General features: G+C 45.8%; 1 protein-coding gene across 1 annotated transcript in view; it reads left to right on the forward strand.

The window, feature by feature from the left end:
- Positions 1 to 27,436, forward strand: part of LOC146854276 (protein mono-ADP-ribosyltransferase PARP12-like) — a 220,507-nt gene that overhangs the window by 169,804 nt on the left and 23,267 nt on the right. Inside the window, exon 12 of the mRNA XM_085652062.1 lies at positions 10,644 to 10,792. Within this exon, the coding sequence (XP_085508188.1) occupies positions 10,644 to 10,792 (149 nt within the window). The remainder of the gene's footprint in view (positions 1 to 10,643; positions 10,793 to 27,436) is intronic.

The following is a 27,436-nucleotide window of genomic DNA, read 5'->3' on the forward strand; positions in this document are numbered from 1 at the left end:
CCAGTATAATCCCCATGCAGTCTCTTACATCCTGAGTTTACTGTGGGTGAGTCCCAACTTATGAGGCTCCCCCACAGTAAAAGCTCATCAATTAGGTGCTCACAAAGTGAAAAATCCGGGCGCCCATAGTGTCAGAACCACCTCCTAACAAAAGCCTTTATGGAAGGACTCAAAAGGATAATTCATCCCAGAGTTCCATCCTCACCTGTGTGGAATTTAAACATCGTTCTCACAAGACTAATGGGACCTCCCTTTGAACCTCTACATAAATGTGAGCTACAATTCTTAACATGGAAGGTTGCTTTCCTAGTGGCCATAACTTCTCTAAGAAGAGTTAGTGATCTACAGGCACTAACTATTCAGGAACCTTTCTTACAAATCCATCACAATAAGGTTGTTCTCTGTGGAGTTGCCCGTATTCTTCTCGCAACCACACACAGTCGCAGAAAGAGTTCTACATACTTTAGATGTTAAAAGAGCATTGCTCTATTACATTGAGAGAACACAACCTTTTCAAAAGACATAACAACTTTTCATTTCTTTCTCACCACCACACAAAGGCAATCCCATATCAAAGTCCGGGATAGCCAGATGGATTGTTAAATGCATACAAATTTGCTACCACAAAGCAAAACGTACTTTAACTGTTCCTCATAGAGCGCACTCTACAAGAAAAATAGGGGCTTCTATGGCATTTTTAGGGAACATTCCATTAGATGATATCTGCAGAGCAGCTACATGGTCTACACCGCACATGTTCACGAAACACTATTGTGTAGATGTGCAATCAAAACAACAAGCTAGTGTGGGCCAAGCTGTACTCAAAACCCTATTTCAGACTGCTGCTACAGATACTGGTGTCCGCCGCTGATGAGGGGGACTGCAATATAATCTATGCATAGTGTGTAATCTGCAGCTCATATGCCTCGAACCGGAAATGCTACTTATCAGTATGCATCTGTTCTTGGCATGTAGAGCTGCAGATCTACACACGCCCACCCGCCTCCCCGGCTTCCTTTATCTGTTCCCGTATTATCTTATTTAGATATAACATACAAGGGCATCTTCCTGTTTCTTACAAAGCTCCATCATTTCCCTGCTGGCGAAAAAACAATCTGAGGATGGAGCCGATGTCCATGCGCACTATGATCCTAAGGAGGGGTCACCTACCTCGTGACTTCCAAAGACTTTCCAGGACAAAACAAGTGCAAACATCTGGGCCCAACACCAGATGGCAATCTATGCATACTGCCTAGATCTGCAGCTCTACATGCCAAGAACAGATGCATTCTGGTAAGTAGCATTTCCCTTCAGTAGTTATGAGCGCCCATTTCTGTAACTGTGTAATAAAAATTAAAAAAAGATTTTAATTGGATGAAAAGAAATCAGAATACTTTACTTGGTGATGTGCAAATGATAAATATTTTTTGCTGAAACCCAATTTCTACAGATTATTCTCTGTATACCATATAGTTTTATCTGTAAAACTGCATGTTAGTGGAAAAGTATGAGGCAATTTCAATAGCAAATAAGCTTTTTGTCAGTGACAGTGTGCTATCACATTATGCTTTAGTAATATCAAATCAAATCAACTTTATTCTTTTTCAATGATATAAAACCATAAAAGTTATCAATACATCAAGGTTTCATAAAATATCAACACAATTCGTCATTAGTAAAAATACATTCCACAGTGGTCCATGGTAATCTGTATCATTAGGCGCAAAGTTCGAATACAGATAATATTAACCCTTATTTAGAAACCCGCCAGCGAGGTTAACCTGTCCCATAACTTTTGCTAAAATATATGTATTTTAAAAATAATCTTAAAACCCTAACACTTGTTAGTGTTTAATCAAGACAGACCCTGGACTTCACCACTGATTTCAAATAACCAAGAACAAAGAAAATACATTCATCCTTCAGCAATTATAGATACAGGACGGCTGGACGAGCCTGCTTAAAATTCATCCTCCTTAATATTGGAATAATAAAAAACTTCTGGGGGACCTCATAAAATTTGCAGAATAATACAAAGTGTAGCAAGTCTTGTGAAGACTCTCCGTCGCAGCCACAGGGTGCTAACAACTGGCCTATGCTGCTCTCCCTTGGTATAGCAAGCAAGAGGTGAAAAAGGTCCAGGCAAAACCTGGTCAATAAAAAACGTTCATAAATAGTTAAAAACCCCAGAAGATAAGGCTCAGTTGACGGTGTTGTCTTTATCATTAAAAATTTGCGGACACTAGGTTTCTGCAGTTCCAGCTCATCCCCTCCAGTTTCCTTAGATTGCTAAGGACTCCCTTATTATCCCCACATCCTTCTTAGGGCCATATGTATGAAAAACGTGTTTGCAATTCTCAAATTGAGATTTTTAGGGAATCGCAATTAGGGAATCGCAAAATGCAATGTATGTAGGATTTGCGAAATATTATGCAAATCCTACATATTCCTTATTTGCGATTCGCAAATTGAGATTCGCAAAGAAGGAGTATCTTCCCATTCATTCCTATGGGCTAGAGGGCCCATAGAAATGAATGGGAAGACGTTCTCAATTTGTGATTCCCAATTAGAGAATCGCAAATTGAGAATGCAATTTCAAGGTTGCAAGGGTGTCAATAGGACACCCTGTTCCACCCCTGAAATAAGCATGTGCGCACATGTGGCGCACTGGCATGTACGTGCGCCACAGGGCGCTTTGAAAAATGCAGAAATATGCATTTTTCAAAGAAATCAATAATTATCAACAACCTGAAGTTGGTGATAATTTGCGATTCCTTAAGCCAAAATCACACAACATGGGTGCTCCCTACATTGCATTTAAGGAATCGCAATTTGGGATTCCTTAAATGCATTTGCAAAATAGGGAATCGCAAATTTTGCGATTCCTTATTTTGGAAGTGGGTTTTTGTGTGCTACATTGCATACTGCCTGAATTGCGATCACAAACGCTGAAATTCACAGAATTTCAGCATTTGCGATCGCAATTTGGCTTCATACATATAGCCCTTAGTTATTAGTTCGGGGTTGATGTACAATTCATCTCGTCCTAACCTTGCAAAACTGCTCCTAATATATCTGAGCCATGGTATACTGAGCGCGCGGTCAAGGGTCATACAGTCTTTTAAAATGGAATGAGTCAGCGTTAATCCCTCACTCAACCAGGTTTTTAACCAGAACATTAGAGGACGGAGTGCCAAGATGTCACTTAAAAAAGGCACCCCTAGTTCTTTGTGTATCACCGTGTTAGACAAGCCACGAGGAACACCCAGTAGGCGCTTCAAGAAGGTGTTCTCGACTACCTGAAGATCATCTGTGGGGACATGCCCCATATTTCGCTTCCATACGAAGCGGTTGCTACGCTCTTCGCTTGGTAAATCTTCAGCAGCGCTGCAATAGGCCTGTATCCCAGTTTAGAGGCAGAGTTAAAAATGGCCGCATTCACCAGCACCAGTTCCCCCTTCTTTCTTTGTTTGAGACCCCCAGATATGAAAAAATGTCTGTGCGGGGTACCTTCGCCAAACCTACCCTGAATTAGAATGATTTTTTTGGGCGTATCCCCACTTGCATGACATAGGATTTCGAATCATTTATGGATAAATCCCTATCCGACATAAAAGCGGAGAAGGCATCAAGCAGGGTTTGTAGCCACCTGGCAGTCCTGGATATTAGAACTGCATCATCTGCATAGAGTAGTACAGGGAGACTGTGTTGGCCCACATGCAGAAAATCTAACCCTGTTTATAAGAGGGCTTTATCTAAGTTATTGATATAAAGGTTGAACAAAAAGGGGGCCAAGATGCACCCTTGGCGTACACCTCTTTTTATATCAAAATTCCGTGACAAACGTAAGTCCTGCGAGAATCTAACGTTAGCCTTGGTTTCGCGGTGAAGGTCTTCTAAAAAAAAGGATGATGTTTGAGTCTACCTCGATATCTTTCATGGACTGCCACCGTTTAGCCCTATTCACGAGAGGATAAGTCAATAAAAGCTAAATAAATAGTGCCACAAGGTGCAACTGTGTGTTTGTTAAGAATCATTGTAAGGTTGAGGCACTGGGCCACAGTGGACCGGCCTGGGCGGAACCCATACTGCACGTTTGATAGTCAGGGCCGTTTGATAGTATATAATGTTCCTCAGCCCAGCTGGTCAACCTATCTAAAAGTACTCGGCCCACGACCTTAACCACCGAGTCCAACAACGAGATCGGTCTGTAACAATGTGTGCTATCAGGTTCTCCCTTTTTAAAAACTGGCAATATGGTCAAGGTAGCCCAAGACTCAGGCCATCCAATCCTTGCCGCCGCGTTGATCATGGCAACAAGGACCGGGGCCCAAAAAGTAGTGTCAGATTTAAAAAGGTCCGGGGGGATGCCACCCGGTCCCGGGGCTTTGTTACTTGTGAGCCCGGCGATACCCCCCTCAACCTCCCCCAGCCCAAATATTAGTTCGGGGGTAATTTCCTCTTCAACCTGGCTGACAGATCATCTCAGGCGAGCTCTCCAACATGGTTTTAAAAAGGAGCACCCATTCGTCCTCAGTGATATGTGCACCTATTGCACTACCTTCATCATGCTCTAAGGAGGGGCTGTTAATAATGCTCCAAAATCTGGAGCTGTTCCTTAAGGTGCTTGCCTCAATCAACTCCCTCCACGTTACCTCCTTCAGGACAGACTTGCGTTTAGCCAGTTTCAATTTGTAATCTTTACGGTACGCTCTAACCAGAGTCTGGTTTCTTGGACTCCTATTAAGAGCTTCCCGCAGCTTTCTTGCCGCCAGCGAGCAAGAAGAGTTAAACCATCTGGGAGACGGAGTGACTGTTCTGCGGGCCGGGACACTTAAAAGGTCACCTACTCTAACAGAAATAGTATTAGAAGCGCTAATAACCTCCACCGGAGATGTGTGCTGCACGGTACACAGAGCTAATTCACTGGCGCATAATTCAGTTACTGATTTATAGAAAGCGTCTGGAGAGATCTGTGTCCACTTTAGCCATCTTCTACCATCTACTGGTCTCCTAGACCACTTTTGCTCAACTCCTCCTTTACATGTCAATAAAAATCCACCCAGGTCGACACTCAGAGGATTGTGATCACTGTAAGCACTTTCTTGTATGACAAAACCACCCCGAAATGAGGATTGTATGAGCGATTAAATGAATATAAAATCAATAAGTTTACCACCGCCTCTCCCTTTAAAAGGGGGGATGCCTACCTTACTTCGAGGATCGATTAGTGACATAAGGGACATTCGGTCAAATTCATGGAGGAGATTGTTCAGAACATCTCCCTGAACAGTGTTTAAAATGGATCCCCCTCACCGTGGGCAGCCTAAGTCAGCCAGTCTTGTAACCCTAGGGTCTCCGCATGGATATATGCTGAAATCCCCGGTAATCATAAGGTTTTGAATTTCAGCTATACAGTGTTGCCTTATAAAAGACCCCAACAAGGTGATATTACACCCGCCATTAAAACATGATACAGAATTGTAAAAATGAATAAGACTCAATTTGTTAGGTCCCTTTCTTAAATCCAGGGACTGTATGCACGGGCTTCTCGGAGACAAAACCTGTATCTGGCAATTTACTGCTACAGAAAAAGCAAGACCACCCTTTGGTCTGCCAGCCGTATAGGGGTAAGCCGGAAAATAAAAGGACTTGTAACCCTCTAAGAATAGACTACAATCCACCAACCATGTTTCCTGTAAACAAATTACACAGGATTGTTTCACAAATGCAATCCACAGTGGTTCATAGAACTTATTGGCCAAACCTGCAACGTTCCAAGATATAACATTATTATCATATACGTGCATGCACCCAAGGCTATGTCCTAGTGTGTCCTGCAGGGCTGTAGAATTCTCAGAGTTCGACGGTGGAGAGCTACCAAGTCAATCACAGACATCCATTTTGGACAAAGGAATAAACCGATTGAACAACTCCAAAGGTGGTGGACCAAAATCCTGTCCATGTGTGGACATTTGACTTGAGTAATCTGAAAATGAACGCAAGGTCGGGTGAACATTCCTGATAGATGGAATTCCCTGCAACGGGCCATCAAATGGAACCATATTGGCGGTGTTCGTATATTTACACCCTGGAAATTCTGGTTTATAAAAAACCCAAGTGGTAAGGCCACGATGGTTGACGTTGAGCAAAAAGGAGCTAGATGTGGGTCTGAGAACAAAATCCTGTCTGCTATATGATGCCTGTTGAAATTTACAATAACACAGTCCCCCATACTTGATTTGCGAGAGCTACCAATCCAGCTGACTCTTTGCACCATGTGGATATTTTTGTCCACCCTTGTTCCCAGGGTTGTGTTGTGCGACAACCAATGTAAAACTTTATTCTTTAATTGGAAAATATCCTCCTTCGTACCCTGTGGGAGGGTTGACCCATTTCCCGATCTCACTACATAGGGGTAGACTCTGCTGGCAGTTGAATCACTGGTAAACGCTGCAAGTGGGTTTCCCATATGCCCTGGGGCTGCCCCCCTAATGGATGGTTCTCTTCTGGGGGCTGAGCCTGCATAGGCAAGCTGCCCATGTGATTATGATTTTCACTCTGGATAGGCGCTAGGAGACTTACAGTTACATGTCCCCCCGGTGGCTGTGGCTGTCCCCTGATGTTTTTAGGCAAGCTGTTCAAATTAGGAGGGTCCAATGGAGAGCTTTGACCTGGGTGGGCAGCCAGCCTTCCTGATAATACCGGTGAAAGACAGCATTAAAGGCCCGATAAACTCTTTTCAATCGAAGTCAAACGATGGATTATCGTGCCCAGCTTGGAATCCAACAAATTCATCATCATTGCCTGGAAAGATTACAGTGCACCCATCAGATCTAGCTTAGACAGTGATTACGTTGTCATTGTGACTTTGGGGAACAGATTAGGTTTTGACCTTTTGGCTTTACCCCTCATTGTTTGGGATTTCCTTTTGGTGCCTGTCCCTGTACCTGACCCACCTATCTCAGCCAAAGATGAGCTCCCTTACGTGGGTGCTATTAGTGTATCCAAGTGTATGCTAGGGGTAATCACCGCATGCCCTTGATTTGAAGATGCTTCATTACCCACTTTTTTGCAGATGATAATGGCAGGAGAAAGGGGCAATAGTTGGGCTGCAGGTTGACAAATAGTCCTGATACAATCCTGCACAACATCATTCACCCCGTGTTATTTTGAAGGTTTGAAAGATCATCATCAACGCTGGACAATGACACATGTGTGCCAGCAGGCATAGGGGGTGGGGCAATAACGGGGGACCTAGAGAGACGTCGATTAACCATCCCGATCTCCTTGTCCAGCACTTCGGCAGCTCGCTGGAGGAACGAGTCCATTGTAGTCACTGAGGCGGTAGTACCAGCTGCGGCCCTCCTGTGGACTGTTGTCGCCCTACGTCTAACCATGATATATTCAGTGTTCAATGTTGCTCCGAGAATTTAATAAGAAAAGTGATCTAAGTTTATGAATGTCAGGGTTAACTCCACGATGCTCAAAACACAAAAACACTCTGCAAACAGACTTCCCTCCAGTCCGCGTGGTTAATACATGTACAAATATTATACTAGGTAAGGCCAAGCACCTTCCTACCTTCTCCTTATCCGCTGAAGATACTGCAAAGATCAAATCTGGAACATGGTGCAGTAATATACCCAGATAAAACGATGCTCAAATGGACGGGTATGGGAAATTCCAGTGCCGGGCCAAGAGAATAGGCCCAGCCCAGCCTCGACCAGTCTTGGACGTACCCAGATGGGCCCGCCCTTGGCCTGGGCACACCTGCGTGCGTCCCACGCTGCAGGAGCTCCGGCCACAGTTATAGCGCCTCCTGGCACGAGAGCGTGACATGTGCGGTGTGCACGCCACTCGGTGGTGCCGGGGGTTGTAGTTCCTCTCCCCTCTCAGGCAAAGAGTGATGCGACAATCAGCAGGGGAGCAGGCAGGGCAAACAACAAGAATCTATGGGCTCCTGCGCTGCGGGAGCCCTGGCCGAAGTTATAGCGCTTCCTGGCGCGAGAGCGTGACGTGTGCGGCGTGCGCGCTGCTCGGTGGTGCCGGGGGTTGTAGTTTCTCTCCCCTCTCAGGCACAGAGTGATGCGCCAACCAGCAAGGCAGAAGGCAGGGCAAACAACACGAATTAACAGGCTCTTAAGTAATATATGTATTACAAGTGAGTTTTTAAACATAAACTGAGAAACGTTCCCACCCCTGTCTTGATGGCAGTGCTGAACTATGTTGAACTAAGAGGCAAGTCAGGGGTGACGTGTGTCCCATATGTTGGTTAGATTCTTATTTATATGGGTATATAGATAGTCCCCTTTGTAGGAAAATGGGCACCAGATGGCATATGGAGGTCTTTAGGATCCAATATCACAGACGCTAGAAGATTGATGGTATATTGTATTGATAAATTTCTTATGTCAGTCTGGACCTGGCAAAGTAAGTGTATGCAAGCCAGAGTATAGGTGGTCATAAATTGTCCCATTTTGAATATGGTACATCTACTGTTTATGCTGCACTTGCTACTGGAAGATAAAGGGATGGGTCTTTGAAAAGAATATGATCTTCTTTTTGGCACTTTATTGCTAACTTGCACAAGCCAAGTTGGATTGTAAATAAATTGGCTGCTGTGTAGCATTACTGCAATCTATTTTACGTGTATTACTGTTTTGATATTTTATTAAATGGTTTTATGTTGACTGGTTTGATAGATTTCCCTTGTGTGAGGGGCTTATGATGTATATGAATGCCTCCCCTCTGATACAGGGCTTTTTGAGTAGGTGAATAACCAAAACAGTGTGGATCTGGACGTGAGCGCATTAACTAGTCTGTATGATGTTTTAACTCCTGAAGTTTTATTAACTTTTCGTGTAAAAAGATGTGAGAGTCTACGGGTTTATGGTTTTATTTGTACCTGGTGATCAAAATAAAGTTATTATGATGATGATTATATAGACTATTAAACAAAATAGTTTTCTGTACAGCAGAAAGCTTAACTTGCATGTTTGAAGGTCTTCTCTTATGTGATTGCCTAGAATCACACAATTTGAGACCAGATTACGGGTCTAGTACATTACAGTGAGGTTTAGTAGATTATTGAAGTCACTAGACCTGTAGGTCGAGTAAAACATTTTCGATTTTTTGACGCATGCTTTTATAGTGACACATTGTTAACAAGGCAGCAAGAGGCAGTGATGTAGGTCCCCTTCTATGCTGTCTGCCAAAGCCTAGTACTTTCAAACCCATTGCTAGTCAAAGGTAGGCATGAGCCAAACGCCCCGGGCCCGATTCACAGAACTAACTTAAGACAAAATCCTAAACTTACTACCATTTTGGTATTCACAGAAGACACTTACTCATTTTGGTATTCACAGAAGGCACTTACTCTTTTCGGTATTCACAGAAGTTAGGACTCCTAACTTTAGGACTCCTAAATGCCTTCTGTGAATACCGAAAGTCTTAAAGTTAGGATTTTTCTCAGTTTAGGAGTAGTAAAGTTAGGAGTCCTAACTTTACTACTCCTAAACTGAGAATAATCCTAACTTTAAGACTTTCGGTATTCACAGAAGGCATTTAAGAGTCCTAAAGTTAGTAGTCCTAACTTTACTACTCCTAAACTGAGAAAAATCCTAACTTTAAGACTTTCGGTATTCACAGAAGGCATTTAGGAGTCCTAAAGTTAGGACTCCTAACTTCTGTGAATACCGATATGAGTAAGTACCTTCTGTGAATACCAAAATGAGTAAGTGTCTTCTGTGAATACCAAAATGGTAGCAAGTTTAGGATTTTTAATTAAGTTAGTTCTGTGAATCGGGCCCCCCTAGTCTAGCTGTGGTCGTTATCACCGAAAAGCCTTTCGTCAGACTCAGCTTTAAATGGGAGATACCAGTTATCACCAGTTACCAAGATAGCACATTTTTGTTTGTTGGGTAGTGACCTGGCTGTAGAAAAAACTCACCCCGGTTATGTAAACACAGAGGTGAGGAGAAAGGGGAGTGAGAAATATCTGGCTGTAGCTGCAGTAGCAGCTGGCAGGGAACAAGAGTGGAGGGGTGGGCTGGCGGGGGTGGGAGGTATAATACTATTACAAAATAAAACAAAACACTAACCTCCATGCGGAGTCCGCAGCCACTCTGTTGTGTTGTCTCTCTGGAACCAGGAAGCACATAGGCTCCCTCGCCTGACCAATCACAACGCTGCATAGTTGCGAGAAGGCCAGCCAAGCAGTCATGTGCACCTAAGGAGTGTAAATCACTTCACTGCCGTCTCCACCCAACCTGGCTAAAAAATAAAAAATAAATTAAAAACAGAATGAACTTCTGTTATTACCATTTTGCTTTTTTACACTGCTTCATGAGCAGTGGGCGATGTTCTTCCACCTTAGAGGAGGAGCCGCCACTGTCTAAACTGAGCAGCCAGAAGGGGCGCCATGCTGAAGTAAAATAGCAGATTAGGCACAGCTTAAAGTCGCAGCCACCAGTGGCACTGAAGACTGGGCCGAGCTAGGAAAATAAGTCAAGGGCACCAGACAGCAGTGGCTGTACCTGACGGCCACTGCATCTAAACACGGCCTAAAGGGACACACATAGTACTGATACATCTCATTGACTGGAACCTTTGCCCTTCTATTCATTTGTTTCTCATCACAGGCAGAAGGATGCAATGAAGAAGCAGAACAAGAAGGAAGTGCTTGAGAAACAGTTGTTCCATGGTACAAAAACCATTTATTTGGATGGCATCTGTCGCAATAACTTTGACTGGCGAATTTGTGGATTGAATGGGACTGTGTATGGAAAGGGTGAGTATCACTGATTGAATTTGTGTATCCTGCGCACCTTCTAGAACGACAAACAAAACAGCTGCCAAGCTTTAGTTGCACTGTTGTATGCTATGCTGAATGACCCACAGCTTAACATCTTGTCATGCATCCCGCGCTGGTATGGGTCTACACCCCACAGGCTATGATTTCATTAAGATGTTAATAGAAATGAAGTTAAGTCAAGCTAGTTTCCATTCCCACAGTGGCAGAAGTATCAGTTCTCAGCTGTGTAAGTGTCTTACTTAAGTGATGGCCACAATGTACACTTCATTGAGAAGGAATGTTTGCATCTAGTATCCTAATTAGTTGTTTGGATTTTCTGACTTGGAGGGCATCTTTGAGTGCAATAGTGAAAGAGACTACCAGAGTGCGACTGGCCTACGGGGCAGTCCGTTTGTTGCCTGTTTGTTGGCCTGTTTTATTGCCTGGTGGGCCACTTTTTTCATTGGTATTGCAACAAACATGCCTGCAGCAAACACACACAGATGCATTGTTTTCAAATTGAAAAGCAATTGAATTGTTACCTTTGAATGGTTTTCTTCTCATAAATAATCTGCAAACGATATGCATGAAACCTGCTATAGATTGTTCGAGGCATGTGTGCTGTAGATACACATGCTTTGCATACTCCTGCCATCTAGTTTTGGATCCAGATGTTTGCAAGTTGTTTTTCTCTGAAGAAGTCTGTCCTATTCACAAGGTAAGGTGACTCCTCCTTTCGGTGATAGTGTGCATGGTCATCGACTCCATTGTTAAATTTTGCTTTCTTCTAGATGCTGTAGACACCGCAGCTAGAGATATTAACACCAGCATCCTGCCCAGGAGACATGCTTGGTTGAGGTCCGACAATCCATCCTTAACACACAATTTGATAAGGAACACCTATTTGGCCCTAACGTTGCTCCTTCTACAGAGAAGGGTCAAAGACCACAACCCCAGATCAAAATACATCGGCACACAAAGGTAACAACCAGTCCTCTCCCTCCAGAAGTTTTTTCTGAGGAGGTTATAGAGGGAACAACTTCAAGGGTAGGGGTAAGGGTAACACACCCTGTAACACTCCTTCCCCCAACAAACAGTGACTTGCTCATGCTTCCCCCCGAATATACCACACCTGTCGGGGAAGACTTCAGCAATTCCTCCCCATTTGGCAACCTATAACATCAGGCAAATGGGTGCTTGGAATTATCCAACATGGTTATTGCCTGGAGCTTACCAGCAATCCCACAATATTCCATCTCGCTCTCCAGTTATCTCCAGAACACATACACTTGCTAAAACAAAAGGTCCAGTCATTTTTACTCAAAGAAGCAATAGAGCCAGTTCCAAAACAGTACCAGGGGTTTACTCTCCGTACTTTTTCTTATCCCCAAAAAGGACGGTTCCCTAAGACCTGTTCTGGATCTAAGAGAGCTAAACCATTACATACTGTGAGAGCAGAAGTCGCTGCGCATCTCAGAAGACAACAAATTCACGTATTCCCCTACATAGACGACTGGCTCATCAAAGCCAGCACTCACCAAAACTGTCTGCAGCACACAGATCACAATAGATCTACTTCATCGACTGGGCTTCACCATCAATGCACAAAAGTCTCACCTGCATACCTCACAGATGCAATCTTATCTTGGAGCCACTCAATACACAGTCAAGGCTCTAGCCTCTCCCAATGTAGCCAGAATACATAATATTCAGGCTACCATTCAATAGTTTCAGCTCAACCAACCATTACCAGCCAGAGTATTCATGCAACTACTGGGAATGATGGTGTCTTGCATAGCTGTTGTACCCCACACAAAGCTTCACATGCGCCCCCTACAAGAGGCCTTAGCACGTCAGTGGAATAAATCACACGGTCTATTAACCGATCTGGTGTTGGTAGCCAGCCGTACTCATCGCTCTCTGCAGTGGTGGGACCCACAAAACTTATCAGCAGGCCGACCTTTCAACGACCCTGTTCCCCAGATTGTGCTCACAGCAGACACATCTCTAACGGATTAGGGGGCTCACTTACAAGATTACGCAATACAAGGCATGTGGAGCAACAAGCAGTAAACTCTCCACATCAACTATCTAGAGCTATTAGCTGTCTTCCTAGCACTAAAAGCTTTTCAAACTCATCTCATAGCCAAAACTGTCCTAGTGTGGATGAACAATATGACAGCAATTTACTGTGTGCAGAAACAAGGGAGGACACACTCTCTCCAACTGTCAACACTCGCTCAAGCCATTTGGAATTGGGCGATCCATCACAAGATTTATCTTCTGGCAGAACATCTCCCAGGAGTAAACAATCAAATTTCCGATCTTTTCAGCATAAGAAGGCAACAAATTCACGAGTGAGAAATTCACCCCCAAGTTCTCCTTTCGTACTTCCAACAGTGGGGATTTCCACAAATAGACTTATTCGCCACAGTCGAAAATGCAAAATGCCCAAACTTTGGCTCCTGGTTCCCACACCCACTCTCAAAGGGCAAGGAACTGGTCAAGGATATTTGCCTACATTTTTCTGCCTCTCCCGCTCATTCCATGGGTGGTTCGGAAGCTCAGGCAAACATCCTTCACACTAATTCTGGTAGCTCACACATGGGCTTGTCAACCATGGTACAACACCCTGTTGGAGCTGTCATTAGTTCCACATCAAAATCTGCACCTAAACTCCAGTCCCCCCACACAGAACCATTGAAATCAGACATCCAAATCTCTAAGATCTAAATGCAACTTTCTGGCTCATGAAGTCATATAGTTGGGTTACTTAAATGTACCACCAGACTGTATGAATATTCTAAAAGAAGCAAGAATGCCTACCATCAGAGCTTGCTATGCTGCAAAATGGGAAAGATTTGCTGTATATTGCAACAACTGCAAAATCAATCCTTTAGATGCTTCTATACAAAACATTATTTGTTACATTTACAATGAACAGGACTGGCTTACACATCTATTCATTTGCACCTTGCAGCTATAGCTACATACTTACAAAATCAGCAACATCTGTCACTATTCAGAGTTCCAGTAATCAAGGCCTTCATGGAAGGTTTAAAAAGGGTAATACCACCAAGGATTCCTCCTGCCCCAGTGTGGAATCTCAACATTGTCCTCACAAGGCTTATGGGTCCACCTTTTGAACCATTACACAAATGCCCTTTACAGTTCCTCTCATGGGAAGTAGCTTTCCTCATTGCTATCATATCACTAAGTAGAGTTGGTGAGCTACAGGCATTAACGCTAGGCAAACCTTTCTTTCAGCTACTCAAAGACAGAATAGTTCTCCGTACCAACCCCAAAGTCCTTCTAAAGTAGTTTCTGCTTTTCATATAAACCAATCAGTTGAGTTACCAGTTTTCTTTCCTCAACCTGATTCCATAGCAGAATGCGCTCTTCACACGCTTGATGTTTAAAGAGCTTTATTATACTACATAGATAGGACAAAGGACATCCTCAAAACAACTGTTTGTAGCATTTGCTCCACCTCATAAAGGCAATGCTATCTCTAAATCTGGTATTGCGAGATGGATTGTTAAATGCATTCAAACATGCTATGCTAAAGTCAAAAGGACTTTGACTATACCCCCTAAAGCGCATTCCACTCGCAAAATAGGAGCTTCTGTGGCCTTTTTAGGTAACATCCCTCTAGCTGACATATGTAAAGCAGCTACATGGTCTACACCACACAGATTTACCAAACTCTATTGTGTAGATGTGTTAGCACAACAAAAGACTTATGTAGGCCAAGCAGTACTTAAAACACTGTTTCAAACAACTGCAACATCTACAGGTTAGCCACCACTTTGGGAGTATAGTGCTTTCTAGTCTATGCAAAGCATGTGTATCTACAGCACACATGCCTTGAATGGATAATGTTACTTACCCTGTAAGCATCTGTCCTTGACATGTAGAGCTGTAGATTCACATGCGCCTGTAAGATAGTGGCTCTGTATATACTGCACCAAAATAAGGTTCAGTGTGCACAGAGTCCACAGTCCCCAGAGGTTTGGCAGAGGCTAAAGTTAGATATAACCTTACTCTCTAAAGTGGTAGCTTGGTCGAGCAGTAAGGCAGTATCAGAGGACAGTGTAAAGCATTTGTTGTACACACTCAGTCAGCAAATGGTCTCACACACTCAAGAACTGAACTCTAGACCAATTGTTTTGTATATAAAAATATATAGTTGTTTTATTTTTAGAACCACAAGTAGGTATCAAAATACTTTCCCAGAATGAAATGCTCTAGTTTAGTACTTTCAATAAGCAATAGACTCTTAAATGCAATAGTCACAGTTGTTGCAATAGGCAACACAATTTAAACACAATTATAACATTGAGCTCAATAGGAATTTGTAAGTAAATGCAATTTCAATTACTTTGCGTATGATTTTCTTACTCAGGGTTGGATCCTGGATTCAGCCCTGGTGCATTTCCTGTAAACAGTTGAAAGAAATCGTTTTTGTTTCACAGGCGATTTTTAAGGAATATTTGTATGTTTCAAAAATCGACAGAAGAATTTCTGGCAAAAACCAGGCAATGTTATCCTATGGAGGAAAATCAAGTTATCGGTAAGTACAGTTGTAATTACTTTTCAGGGTCAGTGCCTGGCACCAAGATCCAGCCCTGGGATTCGCCTAATAACAGGTGAGTAATTTCGTTTTCGTTGATCGGCTGATTATTAGTGAATATTTTAAAGTTTCAAAACTCAACACTTAGAAGAATTTCCAAGTGAAACCAGTCAATGTTACCCTATGGAGAAAATGTAGGTTATCGGCTTTCAGGTAAGTACTCGACTGGCAGAGTTAAGGTTCTGGGCATAGACTCAGGCATCTCCCAGGGTCAGGTAGGTACAGTTGTTACACCCTCAGCCACACAGGGTTAGCCGGGTGCAGAGAGAGTTAGGCCCAATGTTAGCCTATGGCGGGCAGGGGGCCTTTGGTTGGTGGCTGCTAGCAGGCAGGCCACGCAGCTGTGGGAGCTGAGCTCCTGGTCACTTACACAGGGCAAGTGGGGAAGTAAGATAGGATAGATGCTGCACTTCCAGGGGCACTCGGGCGGCTGGGTGCAGGGTGCTTTTGAGCCGTCGGGCGCTCAATGTATTTCAATGGAGAAGCTGCTAGATGAACAAAGGCTGCAAGCTCGGGGACGGAGACCACCACTTCGAAAGGTAAGTTGGGAATCTGTAGGTTATGTAGGCACCCAGGAGTTGGGCACAGGGGGCCGCAGAGTGCCGGGTGCAGGGGTGCCTTTTGGCGTCGAGAAATCTTACCCTCTGCTGGTCGCGGTTGGAGGGGTCCCTGGTTGTGAGGCTGCAGGCGTCGTCAGGAGTGTCGAGGAGGGTCCTTGGGTGCTGGATTCTTGGATCAGTCGCCGTGGGGACGTCCTCGTGATCTTTGTTCACTCAGCGGGTGCAGAGTGTGCTGGATTTGCAGTTCCTGGCTGGCACCAGGGGTTGTTGCTTGTTTTGCGCAGAACCACTGCTTGTGGGAGTCCCAGTCTTTTAGATGAGCAAGGCAGTCAGGTCCTCCAGGGTTTTCGAGGTTGCTGACCACTGGGGATGCCGGGATTTAGCAGGAGCAGGTTCGAGGGTCAACAGGCATGTAGGGCTGGGGCAAAGTCAGTTGGTGTCGTCCTCTTGTTAGCAGCTGCACTGCAGGTCTTCTTTCTTCTTGTTCTTCTTGTTTCAAAATTGGGATCTGAGGAAGGAAGGTTCAGGGTGCCCCTAAAGACTAACTTTAGGGGTGTTACAGGTAGGTAAAGGTCAGGGACCAATGGGTCCCTTCCCTGGGGTGGGTACACCCCCTATCCTGCCACTCTCCAGTGGGAGGGGGGCAGGAGCCTAGTCCTGATTGGGTAGGGCTCCCCATCCTCAAGATGGCGAGAGCCCGGAGTTGTGCTTCACCTCGCCTACCCCACCTGATGGGTGGGATTGGCAGAGGCTGTCACACCCCCTTTCCTCACTTTGGTTTTCCCGCCGATCTTCCCGCCAGAGTGGGGGTCAGAACTGGTGGGGGCCAGTTGCTGAGTAAAGCAAGTATCCTGGAGAAGCTCACAAAGGCGGCATGCCTTTGAAGCTTCTCCTGCCCATCCTGGGGGAGGAGACCTAGCACCTCGCCCAGGATGTGCATTGTTGCAGACCCACGAGAGCGGATGGCTCTCTACCCAGGGGTCCAGCAACATGCCTGCTAGGTGGCAGTCTAGGCAGCCTCTCAGTCAGGACACTGGTTGTTGGTTAGTTTCAGGGGGCATCTCTAAGATGCCCTCTGTCGTGCATTTTACATTAAATCCCACACTGGCATCAGTGTGACCAGGAATGAACCTGGGTACTGTATATGTACAGGGATCATGCACCTGTACCCACACCACTAGCATAGGGCACCCAGCTAGAGGGGTGACTGAGGTATGCCAGGGCAGTGTGTTTGTGAGCATGGCACCCAGGGATGTGTGCCATGTCGACTCTCTGTTTTGTTCTGCACCAAGACACTCAGCCTGCAAAGGCAGTGTGTGTCAGGTTACAGGGCCTCTAAGGGTGGCACAATAAGTGCTGCAGCCCTTAGGGGCCTTCTCTGGTCACAGGGCACTGGGTACCTAGGGTACCATTTACCAGGGGCTGACATGTTGCCAGAAATGCCAATTGGGTTTAGGCTTCAATGCAGTTTTAGGGAAGGAACACAGGCCCTGGGGTCATGATTGGCAGGACCCCAGAGCACATCAAGTCAAAGAGCAACAAAAAAAAAGAAAGGGGGGGTTTACTGCAACAGAAACCCACTTTCTCACAGCGCCCACCCAACTTCCCAGGTACCTGTAGTTGTTGCAGATCTTCATTATACATTTATACGCATGGACATCTCTATACTACACCTACTTACTCCATTCTCACCCTCTTGCGGGAAAACAATCTAACAATGGGGGCGATGACCGTGTGCACTATCACCGAAAGAAGGAGTCACCTTACCTCGTGACTAGGAAAGACTACTTCGGAAAAAAAAAACTTGCAAACATCCGGACCCAAAACTAGATAACAGGAATATGCAAAGCATGTGAATCTACAGCTCTACATGCCAAGAACAGATGCTTCCTGGGTAAGTAACATTATCCTTTTCTGACACAGCACATGTATAATTGTTGGAGCATACTTACTTAGAACACAACTCAGCCTCACTCCTTCCTTCTTTGCTGTAAATGTACTGAATTTTTAAAAGACTATAAATTAAACTTTACCTGCTCGCAGCACTGTCTGATCTGTTCACCTGTCCTGCTACGATGTGCTCTATCTCCTTTAAAAAGAGATGCTCAACCACGTACGTTTAGGAATAATCAGCTAAAGCGAAACGGACCAAGGTTTTCAAGTCTCTGTATGGAAATATGGTGCAATTTAGATCCTCCCTACTTTGTACCTTCCCACATCCCTTCTCCCATGTATACCTTAGAATGTTCCTACTGATGGTTCTGAAGCTTACCTGTTTTTCATAAATTTTTGCCCTCGTGTTTAACTCTTCTTACCTGGGAACCTCAGCTTAAAAACATTTGATTGAGCTGTCAATTTTTCGGCTTCCCTCTTAACCCCTTTGTGGTCAGGGGTGTTGCCTCTTAATCAAGTAGCTTACATTCCTCGTGGAGCTTTGCCCCTCATCGCTGTCCTCCCCTTCTCAGTCGGAGGGGTAAGCTGCTTGGCGACACCGTGGCCACTTCCCTTATCACCGCTTGACTGCGGGAAGCCAGCTGAGCCAAGGTGCCTCCTTGTCACGATGCAAGCTGCAAGAAGAGCTGCTTGCTGGTGCAGCTGCTGCTTCCCCACTCATGGATCGGCTCGGGGAAGTCAGCTGTGCTGTGGTGCTGTCTTCTTCTATGGCTGTTTGCAGGCACCGTCACCGCTTCTCCAGTCAAGGATTGGCTCTGGGAACTCGGCTGTGGTGGTGCCGCCTTCTCCAATCGGCTTGCCTTACAACGCAAACGAAGCTCAACGGGGGCTGTGTGCCAGCTCTGTGGCTGCTCGTCCTGCCACTTCATTGACCGCTAGGAAGTCAGCTGGGCAGAGGTGCCACCTTTTCTCTATGGCTTCCCCCACAGGACGCAAGTGAATTGGTCGTTTTCAACTTCATTCCCAGTGTAACCCTGACCAGCCTGACGAAGGTTAACCAGGAGGAGGGTTGTTTCACCTTCTGTGCCTGAAATGCCGATCAACGGACGGCGATCCTCAGTCTGCCAACAGGAGGTACTGTCCATTTATTCCATCTGCCCTCCACTTCCCTCTCTGCTGCTCCTCATGTGGGACTCACGCTGACAGGCACAGCTTGTGGTTGTTGGGCATCCTACGGCGTCTAGAGGGAACCCAGGTGACATTTTCCATTTATTCTCCCTCACGCTGACAGGCACAGCTAGTACTCTTTGCCTGTTATGTCATTTTTATTCAGACCTTATGCTTCGTCCACATAATACAAAGATGTTTCTCAATTTGTTATTCTCATGTTTTAGGATTTTTTTTGTGCCCTTTGCTCGTTAGGGATACTTTGCCTACATAACATTATTGTGTTATTGCTACTTTTGCGTAGTTTGTGCTTGCCTTTTACCTAATGTGAGGGCTCTCCTCTAATAACCTTGTTGTTCAGTATCAGGTGGGTCTCATTATATCCTTCTGGGGTAATTAGCACCTCTTTTTAGTTCCTCTGTCAGCTCCTCTTATATTTTGTTGTCATTGCGGGGGCTGGAATGTCTCAATCTGTTCCATTTTTAAATGAGGTGGTGGAACCAAGTATTCCATGGAAGGAGTGAGCAAATATTTTCGAATCCTACTTAATAGCCATTGGGGAGAAAAGTTTAGCCCTGTCAGAAAACAGCACATTCTCCTCCATGACTTGGGTGCTCATGGAGGAAGGTTTATTATTCACTTCCAGACCCAGTATTTGCAGATGATGATGAGCCTGATGTGTATAGAGTTACTTTCCTCAAATTGAAAAAGCAGCTTGGGGACAAAATTAACATTGTGTTGGAACATCACAAGTTTTTCTGCCTTATTCAGGGTAAGCAAGAAAGTATCTTGAACTACGTTACCGCTCCTAGAGGGTTGAGCAGTTTATGTGACTTCGGGGATTTGAATGTTTCTCTCTTTAGAGATCAGATTGGACGCTGTACCAACAACATTAGATTCCAAGAGAAATTATTACAGAAATAACCTGATTTGAAAGAAGCGGTGGAAATTGCTAAGTTCATTGAACACACAGCGGAATGCCTTAAGGAAATCAGAGCAACTTCCTCCGCTGATTCTGTTTCAGTAATGAGAGGTGATTTCTGAGTAAGAGATATTTAAAATAAGGAGTTCAAGTGTATCTAAATCCAAATTTGACGGCGAGAACAATAGACTTGAATGTTTTCGTTGTGGGAGTAACAACCATCTCGCCCACTCCCATAATGTCAAGCCAGGTCTGCCACTTGCAGGAAGTGCAACAGAAAGGGCCATTTTTCTGGAGTTTGCAGAGATTATTTTAACAAGGACAAGCGCCATGGCAACAAAGAACAGGATGAGATCACTCAATCAGTCATGAAGATCATATTACAAGTGAGAGACCTTAGCACGGTTCATTCTGTCAACTATCCTGTTTGTGATATTGACTTAGATGGTAACTATCAAAGTGTTTGCGGTTCATGCTCTCCCTACACTTTCATCAACTTTTCTGATTTTATCTAAATGAAAATGGTTAAGGAGGCAGACCTTCAAATTCCTGACATTGCTCCCAGTGGGTATAATAGCGACCCTATTCCCCTCAAAGGAATGTTCAAGTCTCTCATTACCTTCAAGATTCGCACCACAGTGGGCAAGGTCTATGTTGTTCATGAGGGGTCCAATTTACTGGGTTGACAACATCAGAAGGAGTTGGGAATAAAATTAGATCCCACCAATCCAGAGCAAGTGCTGATTGTCAACCTATCTGTTACAGGGGACCAGATCTGTGAGGAGTTCCCCTACATTTTTAACGACAAACTGGGTTTTGTAAAGAACTTTCTGCACAAAATTAAGCTTAAATCTGATACCAAACCCATTGTTCACAAGACCAGACCCATTCCCTACCTCTTGAAGCAACCTTTGAAGAATGAACTCAGTAGGTTACAAAGTCAAGGTATTCAACCTGTTGAGAGTTCAGACTGGTTGGCACCCATTGTGAAAGCCAAGAAAAACCATTGCAACGAAATCAGGCTGTGTGTTGACCAATTTGGATTGACAGGCATCCGCTTCTACGTATTCATGAGATGCCGAGTACCATGGGTGATGCAGTGTGCTTCTCGGTTCTCGACCTTTCAAGTGCTGATCACCAAGTGGAACTTTTGCCAGAATCCAGATGGTTGACGGCTTTCCCCACTCCTATGGGATCTTTCATGTTTTGTAGAATGCTGTTCGGGCTAGCATCGGCTGCCGTTGTGTTCCAGAAACTCATGCAAAGCACCCTGGAGGGGATTCCGAAAACCTTCTGCTTCCAAGACGATGTTTTGATCCACAGGGCCACAGTGGAAGAACATGATAGGTGCGTAAGACTTGTCCTGAGCAAGCTTAGAAAAGCAGGACTCACACTACAAAAAGAGAAATGCTGTATTAGAGTGAGTAGGATGGAATACCTGGGTCATTCCATATCCAAAGATGGTTTTAAGCCCAAAATTCGTCTTTTGGAGGCTGTCCAAAACGCTGTCGCTCCAAGGAATAAAGATGAGCTTAAATCCTTTTTGGGTCTTGCTGAATTCATGACAAAGTATGTTCGGACGTTTTCTGACCTCTCTCACTGCCTAAGATAACTTCTAAAAAACCATGCATGTTACATTTTGTCTGAAGAACATCAATGTGCCTTTGAAAATATCAAAAAAGCCATTTTGTCAGCCCCCTATTTGTGTAATTTTGAATACAGTAGAAAAACCATCCTCACCACAGATGCCAGCAGCAAAGGCCTAGTTGTCACACTCTCTCAAATCATTGATGGCAAGGAGAGGATAGTAGCTTTTGCTTCTCGTGCTCTAAATTCTGGATCTAATTATTTCATGGTAGAAAGGAAAGCCCTGGCATGCTTTTGGGTGGTCAAGCATTTCAAGTTTTACCTGTGATGCATCAAGTTTGACATCCGTACTGACCACAAACCTCTTATTCACATGTTCTCTACTAAAGGATCTTACAACAGTATGCCCAGAATAGCTAGATGGGTGTTGGGTTTGGAAAGTTTTTGCTACAAGTTAGAGTACGTGCCAGGCAATCAAAACACTGCTGCAGATTTTTTGTCAAGAGCCCCCTTAATGGCAAAGGAAGAATATGACACGTGAATATCCTGTCTTATCTATCAATCTTCCATCCCTTACCGATGAGGATTGGAATGCAGCTAGTTCGGAGGATGATGTTCTTTCTAAAATCAAGTCTTCACGGGTGGCCGTCCAGCAGGAATGAGTTTGACGATGAGGTGAAAGCATTTTGGGAGGTGAGGCATGAGATTAACGGAAATAATAACTTGGTCCTCAAGAATGAACAAGCATTTGCAATGTAATAGGTCTCGCATTTGTAAGAGTTTGAGCTATTGGCATTGTAAAATTACAATTCCTTTATTTATGTTTTGGTTTTAAAACAAATAAAAGGCATTGTCATTTACAATGTCAGTAGCATAAACTCGCATAAAAGCAGTGTGTGGAGTGCAGCAGTGTGCGGCGTGCAGCAGTGTGCGGCGTGCAGCAGTGTGCGGCATGCAGCAGTGTGCGGTGTGCAGCAGTGTGCGGCGTGCAGCAGTGTGCGGCGTGCAGCAGTGTTTCGTGTAGCAGTGTGAGGCATGCAGCACTGTGACGTGCAGCAGTGTGCGGCGTGCAGCAGTGTGCTGCGTGCAACAGTGTGTGGCGTGCAGCAGTGTTTCGTGTAGCAGTGTGAGGCATGCAGCACTGTGGCGTGCAGCAGCATGCAGCAGTGTGCGGTGTGCAGCAGTGTTGTGCAGCATGCAGCAGTGAGTAATGCAGCAGTGTGCAGCAGTGTGTGGCATGCAGCAGTGTGCCGGTTGCATCAGTGTGTGCCGTGCAGCAGTGTGTGGCATGCAGCAATGTTTCGTGTAGCAGTGTGTGGCGTGCAGCAGTGTGCGGCATGCAGCAGTGTGCGGCGTGCAGCAGTGTGCGGTGTGCAGCAGTGTGTGGCGTGCAGCAGTGTGAGGCGTGCAGCAGTGTGTGGCGTGCAGCGGCATGCAGCAGTATGTGGCGTGCAGCAGTGTGAGGCGTGCAGCAGTGTGAGGCATGCAGCAGTGTGAGGCGTGCAGCAGTGTGAGGCGTGCAGCAGTGTGTGGCATGCAGCAGTGTGAGGCGTGCAGCAGAGACACGTGGAGGGTGAGGAGAGACACGTGGAGGGTGAGGAGAGACACGTGGAGGGTGAGGAGAGACACGTGTAGGGTGAGGAGAGACACGTGTGGAGGGTGAGGAGAGACACGTGTGGAGGGTGAGGAGAGACACGTGTGGAGGGTGAGGAGAGACATGTGGAGCGTGAGGAGGAGACACCTGTGGAGGGTGAGGAGGAGACACATGTGGAGGGTGAGGAGAAAACACCTGTGGAGGGTGAGGAGGAGACACATGTGGAGGGTGAGGAGGAGACACATGTGGAGGGTGAAGCGGAGGGTGAGGAGACACATGTGGAGGGTGAGGAGAGACACGTGTGAAGGGTGAGGAGAGACACGTGTGGAGGGTGAGGAGAGACGTGGAGGGTGAGGAGAGACACGTGTGGAGGGTGAGGAGAGACACGTGTGGAGGGTGAGGAGAGACGTGTGGAGGGTGGGGAGAGACGTGTGGAGGGTGAGGAGAGACATGTGGAGGGTGAGGAGAGACGTGTGGAGGGTGAGGCGAGACACGTGGAGGGTGAGGAGAGACACGTGGAGGGTGAGGAGAAACATGGAGGGTGAGGAGAGACATGGAGGGTGAGGACAGACATGGAGGATGAGGAGAGACACGTGGAGGGTGAGGATAGACACGTGGAGGGTGAGGAGAGACACGTGGAGGGTGAGGAGAGACACGTGGAGGGTGAGGAGAGACACGAGGGTGAGGAGAGACACGGAGGGTGAGGAGAGACACGTGTGGAGGGTGAGGTGGAGGGTGAGGAGAGAGACATGTGGAGGGTGAGGAGAGACGTGTGGAGGGTGAGGAGAGACGTGTGGAGGGTGAGGAGAGACGTGTGGAGGGTGAGGAGAGACACATGTGGAGGGTGAGCAGAGACACGTGTGGAGGGTGAGCAGAGACACGTGTGGAGGGTGAGGAGAGACATGTGTGGAGGGTGAGGAGAGACATGTGTGGGGGGTGAGGAGAGACGTGTGGAGGGTGAGGAAAGACACGTGTGGAGGGTGAGGAGAGACATGTGGAGGGTGAGGAGAGACGTGTGGAGGGTGAGGAGAGACATGTGGAGGGTGAGGAGAGACATGTGGAGGGTGAGGAGAGACACGTGGAGGGTGAGGAGAGACACGTGGAGGGTGAGGTGGAGGGTGAGGAGAGACACGTGGCGGGTGAGGTGGAGGGTGAGGAGAAACAGAGTTGGAGGGTGAGGAGAGACGGAGGTGGAGGGTGAGGAGAGACGGAGGTGGAGGGTGAGGAGAGACGGAGGTGGAGGGTGAGGAGAGACGGAGGTGGAGGGTGAGGAGAGATGGAGGTGGAGGGTGAGGAGAGACGGAGGTGGAGAGTGAGGAGAGACCGAGGTGGAGGGTAAGGAGAGACCGAGGTGGAGGGTAAGGAGAGACCGAGGTGCTGGGTAAGGAGAGACCGAGTTGGAAGGGAATCAGAAGTGGAGGAGAGAGAGAGGTGGAGGGTGAGGAGAGACAGTGGTGGAGTGGGGGGGGAGGATATCACTTTTACTTCATCTCCTAGTGTAAGGTAACGCCCCCACCCCACAGGCCCTGCCAGGGCCGAGAGCAGATCACTGTTCGCATCAGCCGTCACCCGAGACCGCTCCGTACTTGTTGGTAAATAGAGGTTCACTATCTGTTGATAATAAGATTCACTTGGGGGGCTGACTTACCTCCTCCACCCCCAGGGCCAACACTGAGAAGGCATCAGAGACCTGGTGCTGCCTATGCTGCAGTACTGCGAGAGAGAGGGATGGGGGGGCGGGAAGAGGAGTGGGGTTAGAGAAGGGACAGGTGGAGAGAGAAAGAGGACAGAAGGGACAGAGACAGAAAAGGAGCAATAAAAGAATTAGAGAGAGTAAAGAGGAGAGTTGGGAAAAATGAAAACATTACGAGAGAACATGTAGCAAAGAGGTGGAGAGAGAAGATGGGAGAGAGTAAGGACGCAGCCAAGAGATAGGGCAGAGACAAAAAGAATCGAAACAATACAAAAGTATTTTCCAAACTCGTAAATAACCACGGGCCAAACAACTGATCTGCAATGAAGCATCCGAATCCGGTATATCATGACGTTAACCATGCAATAAAAAATAAATTAAGAAAAAAATAAAAAAACACCCAAAAACACGTATACACCATGTTGACCCTTTTCCATGCAACGTATTCTAAAACGCCATTCTCATTCATACATTCACAGCAAACCTGTTCACAAGAGTGACAGAAAATGTGGTATTAGTGTTACATTTTTGTTTACATCCATACCCGCTCACTTATGCAATTAAAGGATTCATGACCACACGGTTAAACAAAACGTACTGATTGGCCTTGCCGTGAAGGAGAAACACGTGTTGACACACACTCCCGATCTGTGAAACGTTCACCCCACTTTCTCGAAATTGAAACCAGTGCATGTGTCCGACGAACTTCCTGCCGCTTATCTGAATGCACCAGTGGCAGAAGATAGTCACCATCTTGCAACAACACAATTAAAGGGAGACATGTCTGTCTCTCCCCACCGCCACATGTCTCTGAGTCTTACTGTCTCATGCGAGATCTCCCTCTAGGTGACAGCTGAAACCGACTCTTCCCCTGAGACAGTACGGGAGATGCGTGTGTGTGCATAGTGTGTTTGTCTATATGTATATATCTGTGTGTGTATGCATGTGTGTGTGTTTGTGTGTTTGTATGTGTATATGTTTGTGTATGCATGTGTGTGTTGGTGTGCAAGTATGGGTGTGTCATTGTGTTCATTTGTCTTCATGGATGTGTACACATATGTTTGTGTGTATACCTATGTCTGTGTATGCATGTTTGTGTGTATGTATATGTGTTTGAGTATGTTGGTGTGCGTGCTTGTTTATATGTGTATGTGGGGTTGGTGTGTTGGTGTGCATGTATATGCATATATTTATGCATGTCTGTGTGTGTTTGTATATGTTCATATGTGTGTGTAAATGCATGTGTGTGTTTGTATGTGTGCATAGTTGTGTATGCATGTGATCAGAGGGAAGAGTGCACTTGAGGGCAAAGAGGAAAACATACAGGGAAGAGTATGTGAGGGCAGAGAGAAAAAGTACAGAGGGAAAAGCACGTGAGGGCAGAGAGAAAAATACAGAGGGAAGAGTCCATGTGAGGGAGGAGAGAAAAATAGAGAGGGAAGAGCTCATGTGAGAGCAAAGCGAAAAATACAGAGGGTAGGGCGCATGTTAGACCGGAGATAAAAACATAGAGGGAAGAGAGCATGTGAGAGCAGAGAGAAAAATGTAGAGAGAAGAACACATGCGAGGGCAGAGAAAAAAACACAGAGCGAAGAGCACATGTGAGAGCATAGAGAAAAAATGCAGAGGGAAGAGTACATGTGAGAGAAGAGAGACAAATACAGAGGGAATAGCATGTGTGAGGAAAGAGAGAAAAATAGAGAGGGAAAATCACATGTGAGGGCAGAGTGAAAATACAGAGGGAATAGCACATGTGAGACCAGAGAGAAAAACATAGAGGGAAGAGCATATGTGAGGACAAAGAGAACAAGTACAGGCTATGCCAAGCGGAAGTGATCGCGTTTGCGATCAAACATCAAAGCGGCGAAAGTGAAAGTAATCGAGCAGAGCATCAAAGGGCTGGGTGAGAAGGGAGGGGGGAATGCAAGGGTCAAAGCGGCTAAAGTGAAAGTAATCGAGCAGAGCATCAAAGGGCTGGGTGAGAAGGGAGGGGGGAATGCAAGGAGCAGCTGTGCACGTGCACGCCATCGTGCACTCAAGCCCTAGGCCAGCAAAACCATGTGGGTAGCACTTTTGAAAGCCCACTTACAAAATGTCTCAAAGAGACAGCTTTCGCTGTCTCAGCGAGACCTAAAAAATCATACCCCCTACAAAGTCGGGGAACCTGGTTATTGATCTCGCCCATGAAGGTCATTTGGGTAGGAGCCTCACCAAATCTCGTGTTAGGGAACGATTTTGGTTCCCTTGTATGGATGCCATGGTCCAGGCCAAGGTAAAAGATTGACCAAGCCAAGGTTGTCCATAAGGCACCCATTTCCCCTGTGGTTGTTCCCGACAAACCATGGGGAAAAAGTTGCTTTGGACATCATTGGTCTCATCAGGCGTGCAGGGGTGACCAAACGTTATGCTCTAGTCATGGTAGATTGCCATTAGTATTGGGTGATTACCAGAATGGTTAATCAAATCACCACTGAGCACATCATAACCTTTTTGAAAGACTCTTTTCATTGTGAAGGCATCCCTGCCACAATCATTACTGATAATGGAGACAGCATTGTACTGCCCCCTGCCAATGGGCTTGTGGAGAGAATC

This window comes from Triturus cristatus, chromosome 4_1 (genome assembly GCF_964204655.1).
Source record: "Triturus cristatus chromosome 4_1, aTriCri1.1, whole genome shotgun sequence".
Lineage (NCBI taxonomy): Eukaryota > Metazoa > Chordata > Amphibia > Caudata > Salamandridae > Triturus > Triturus cristatus.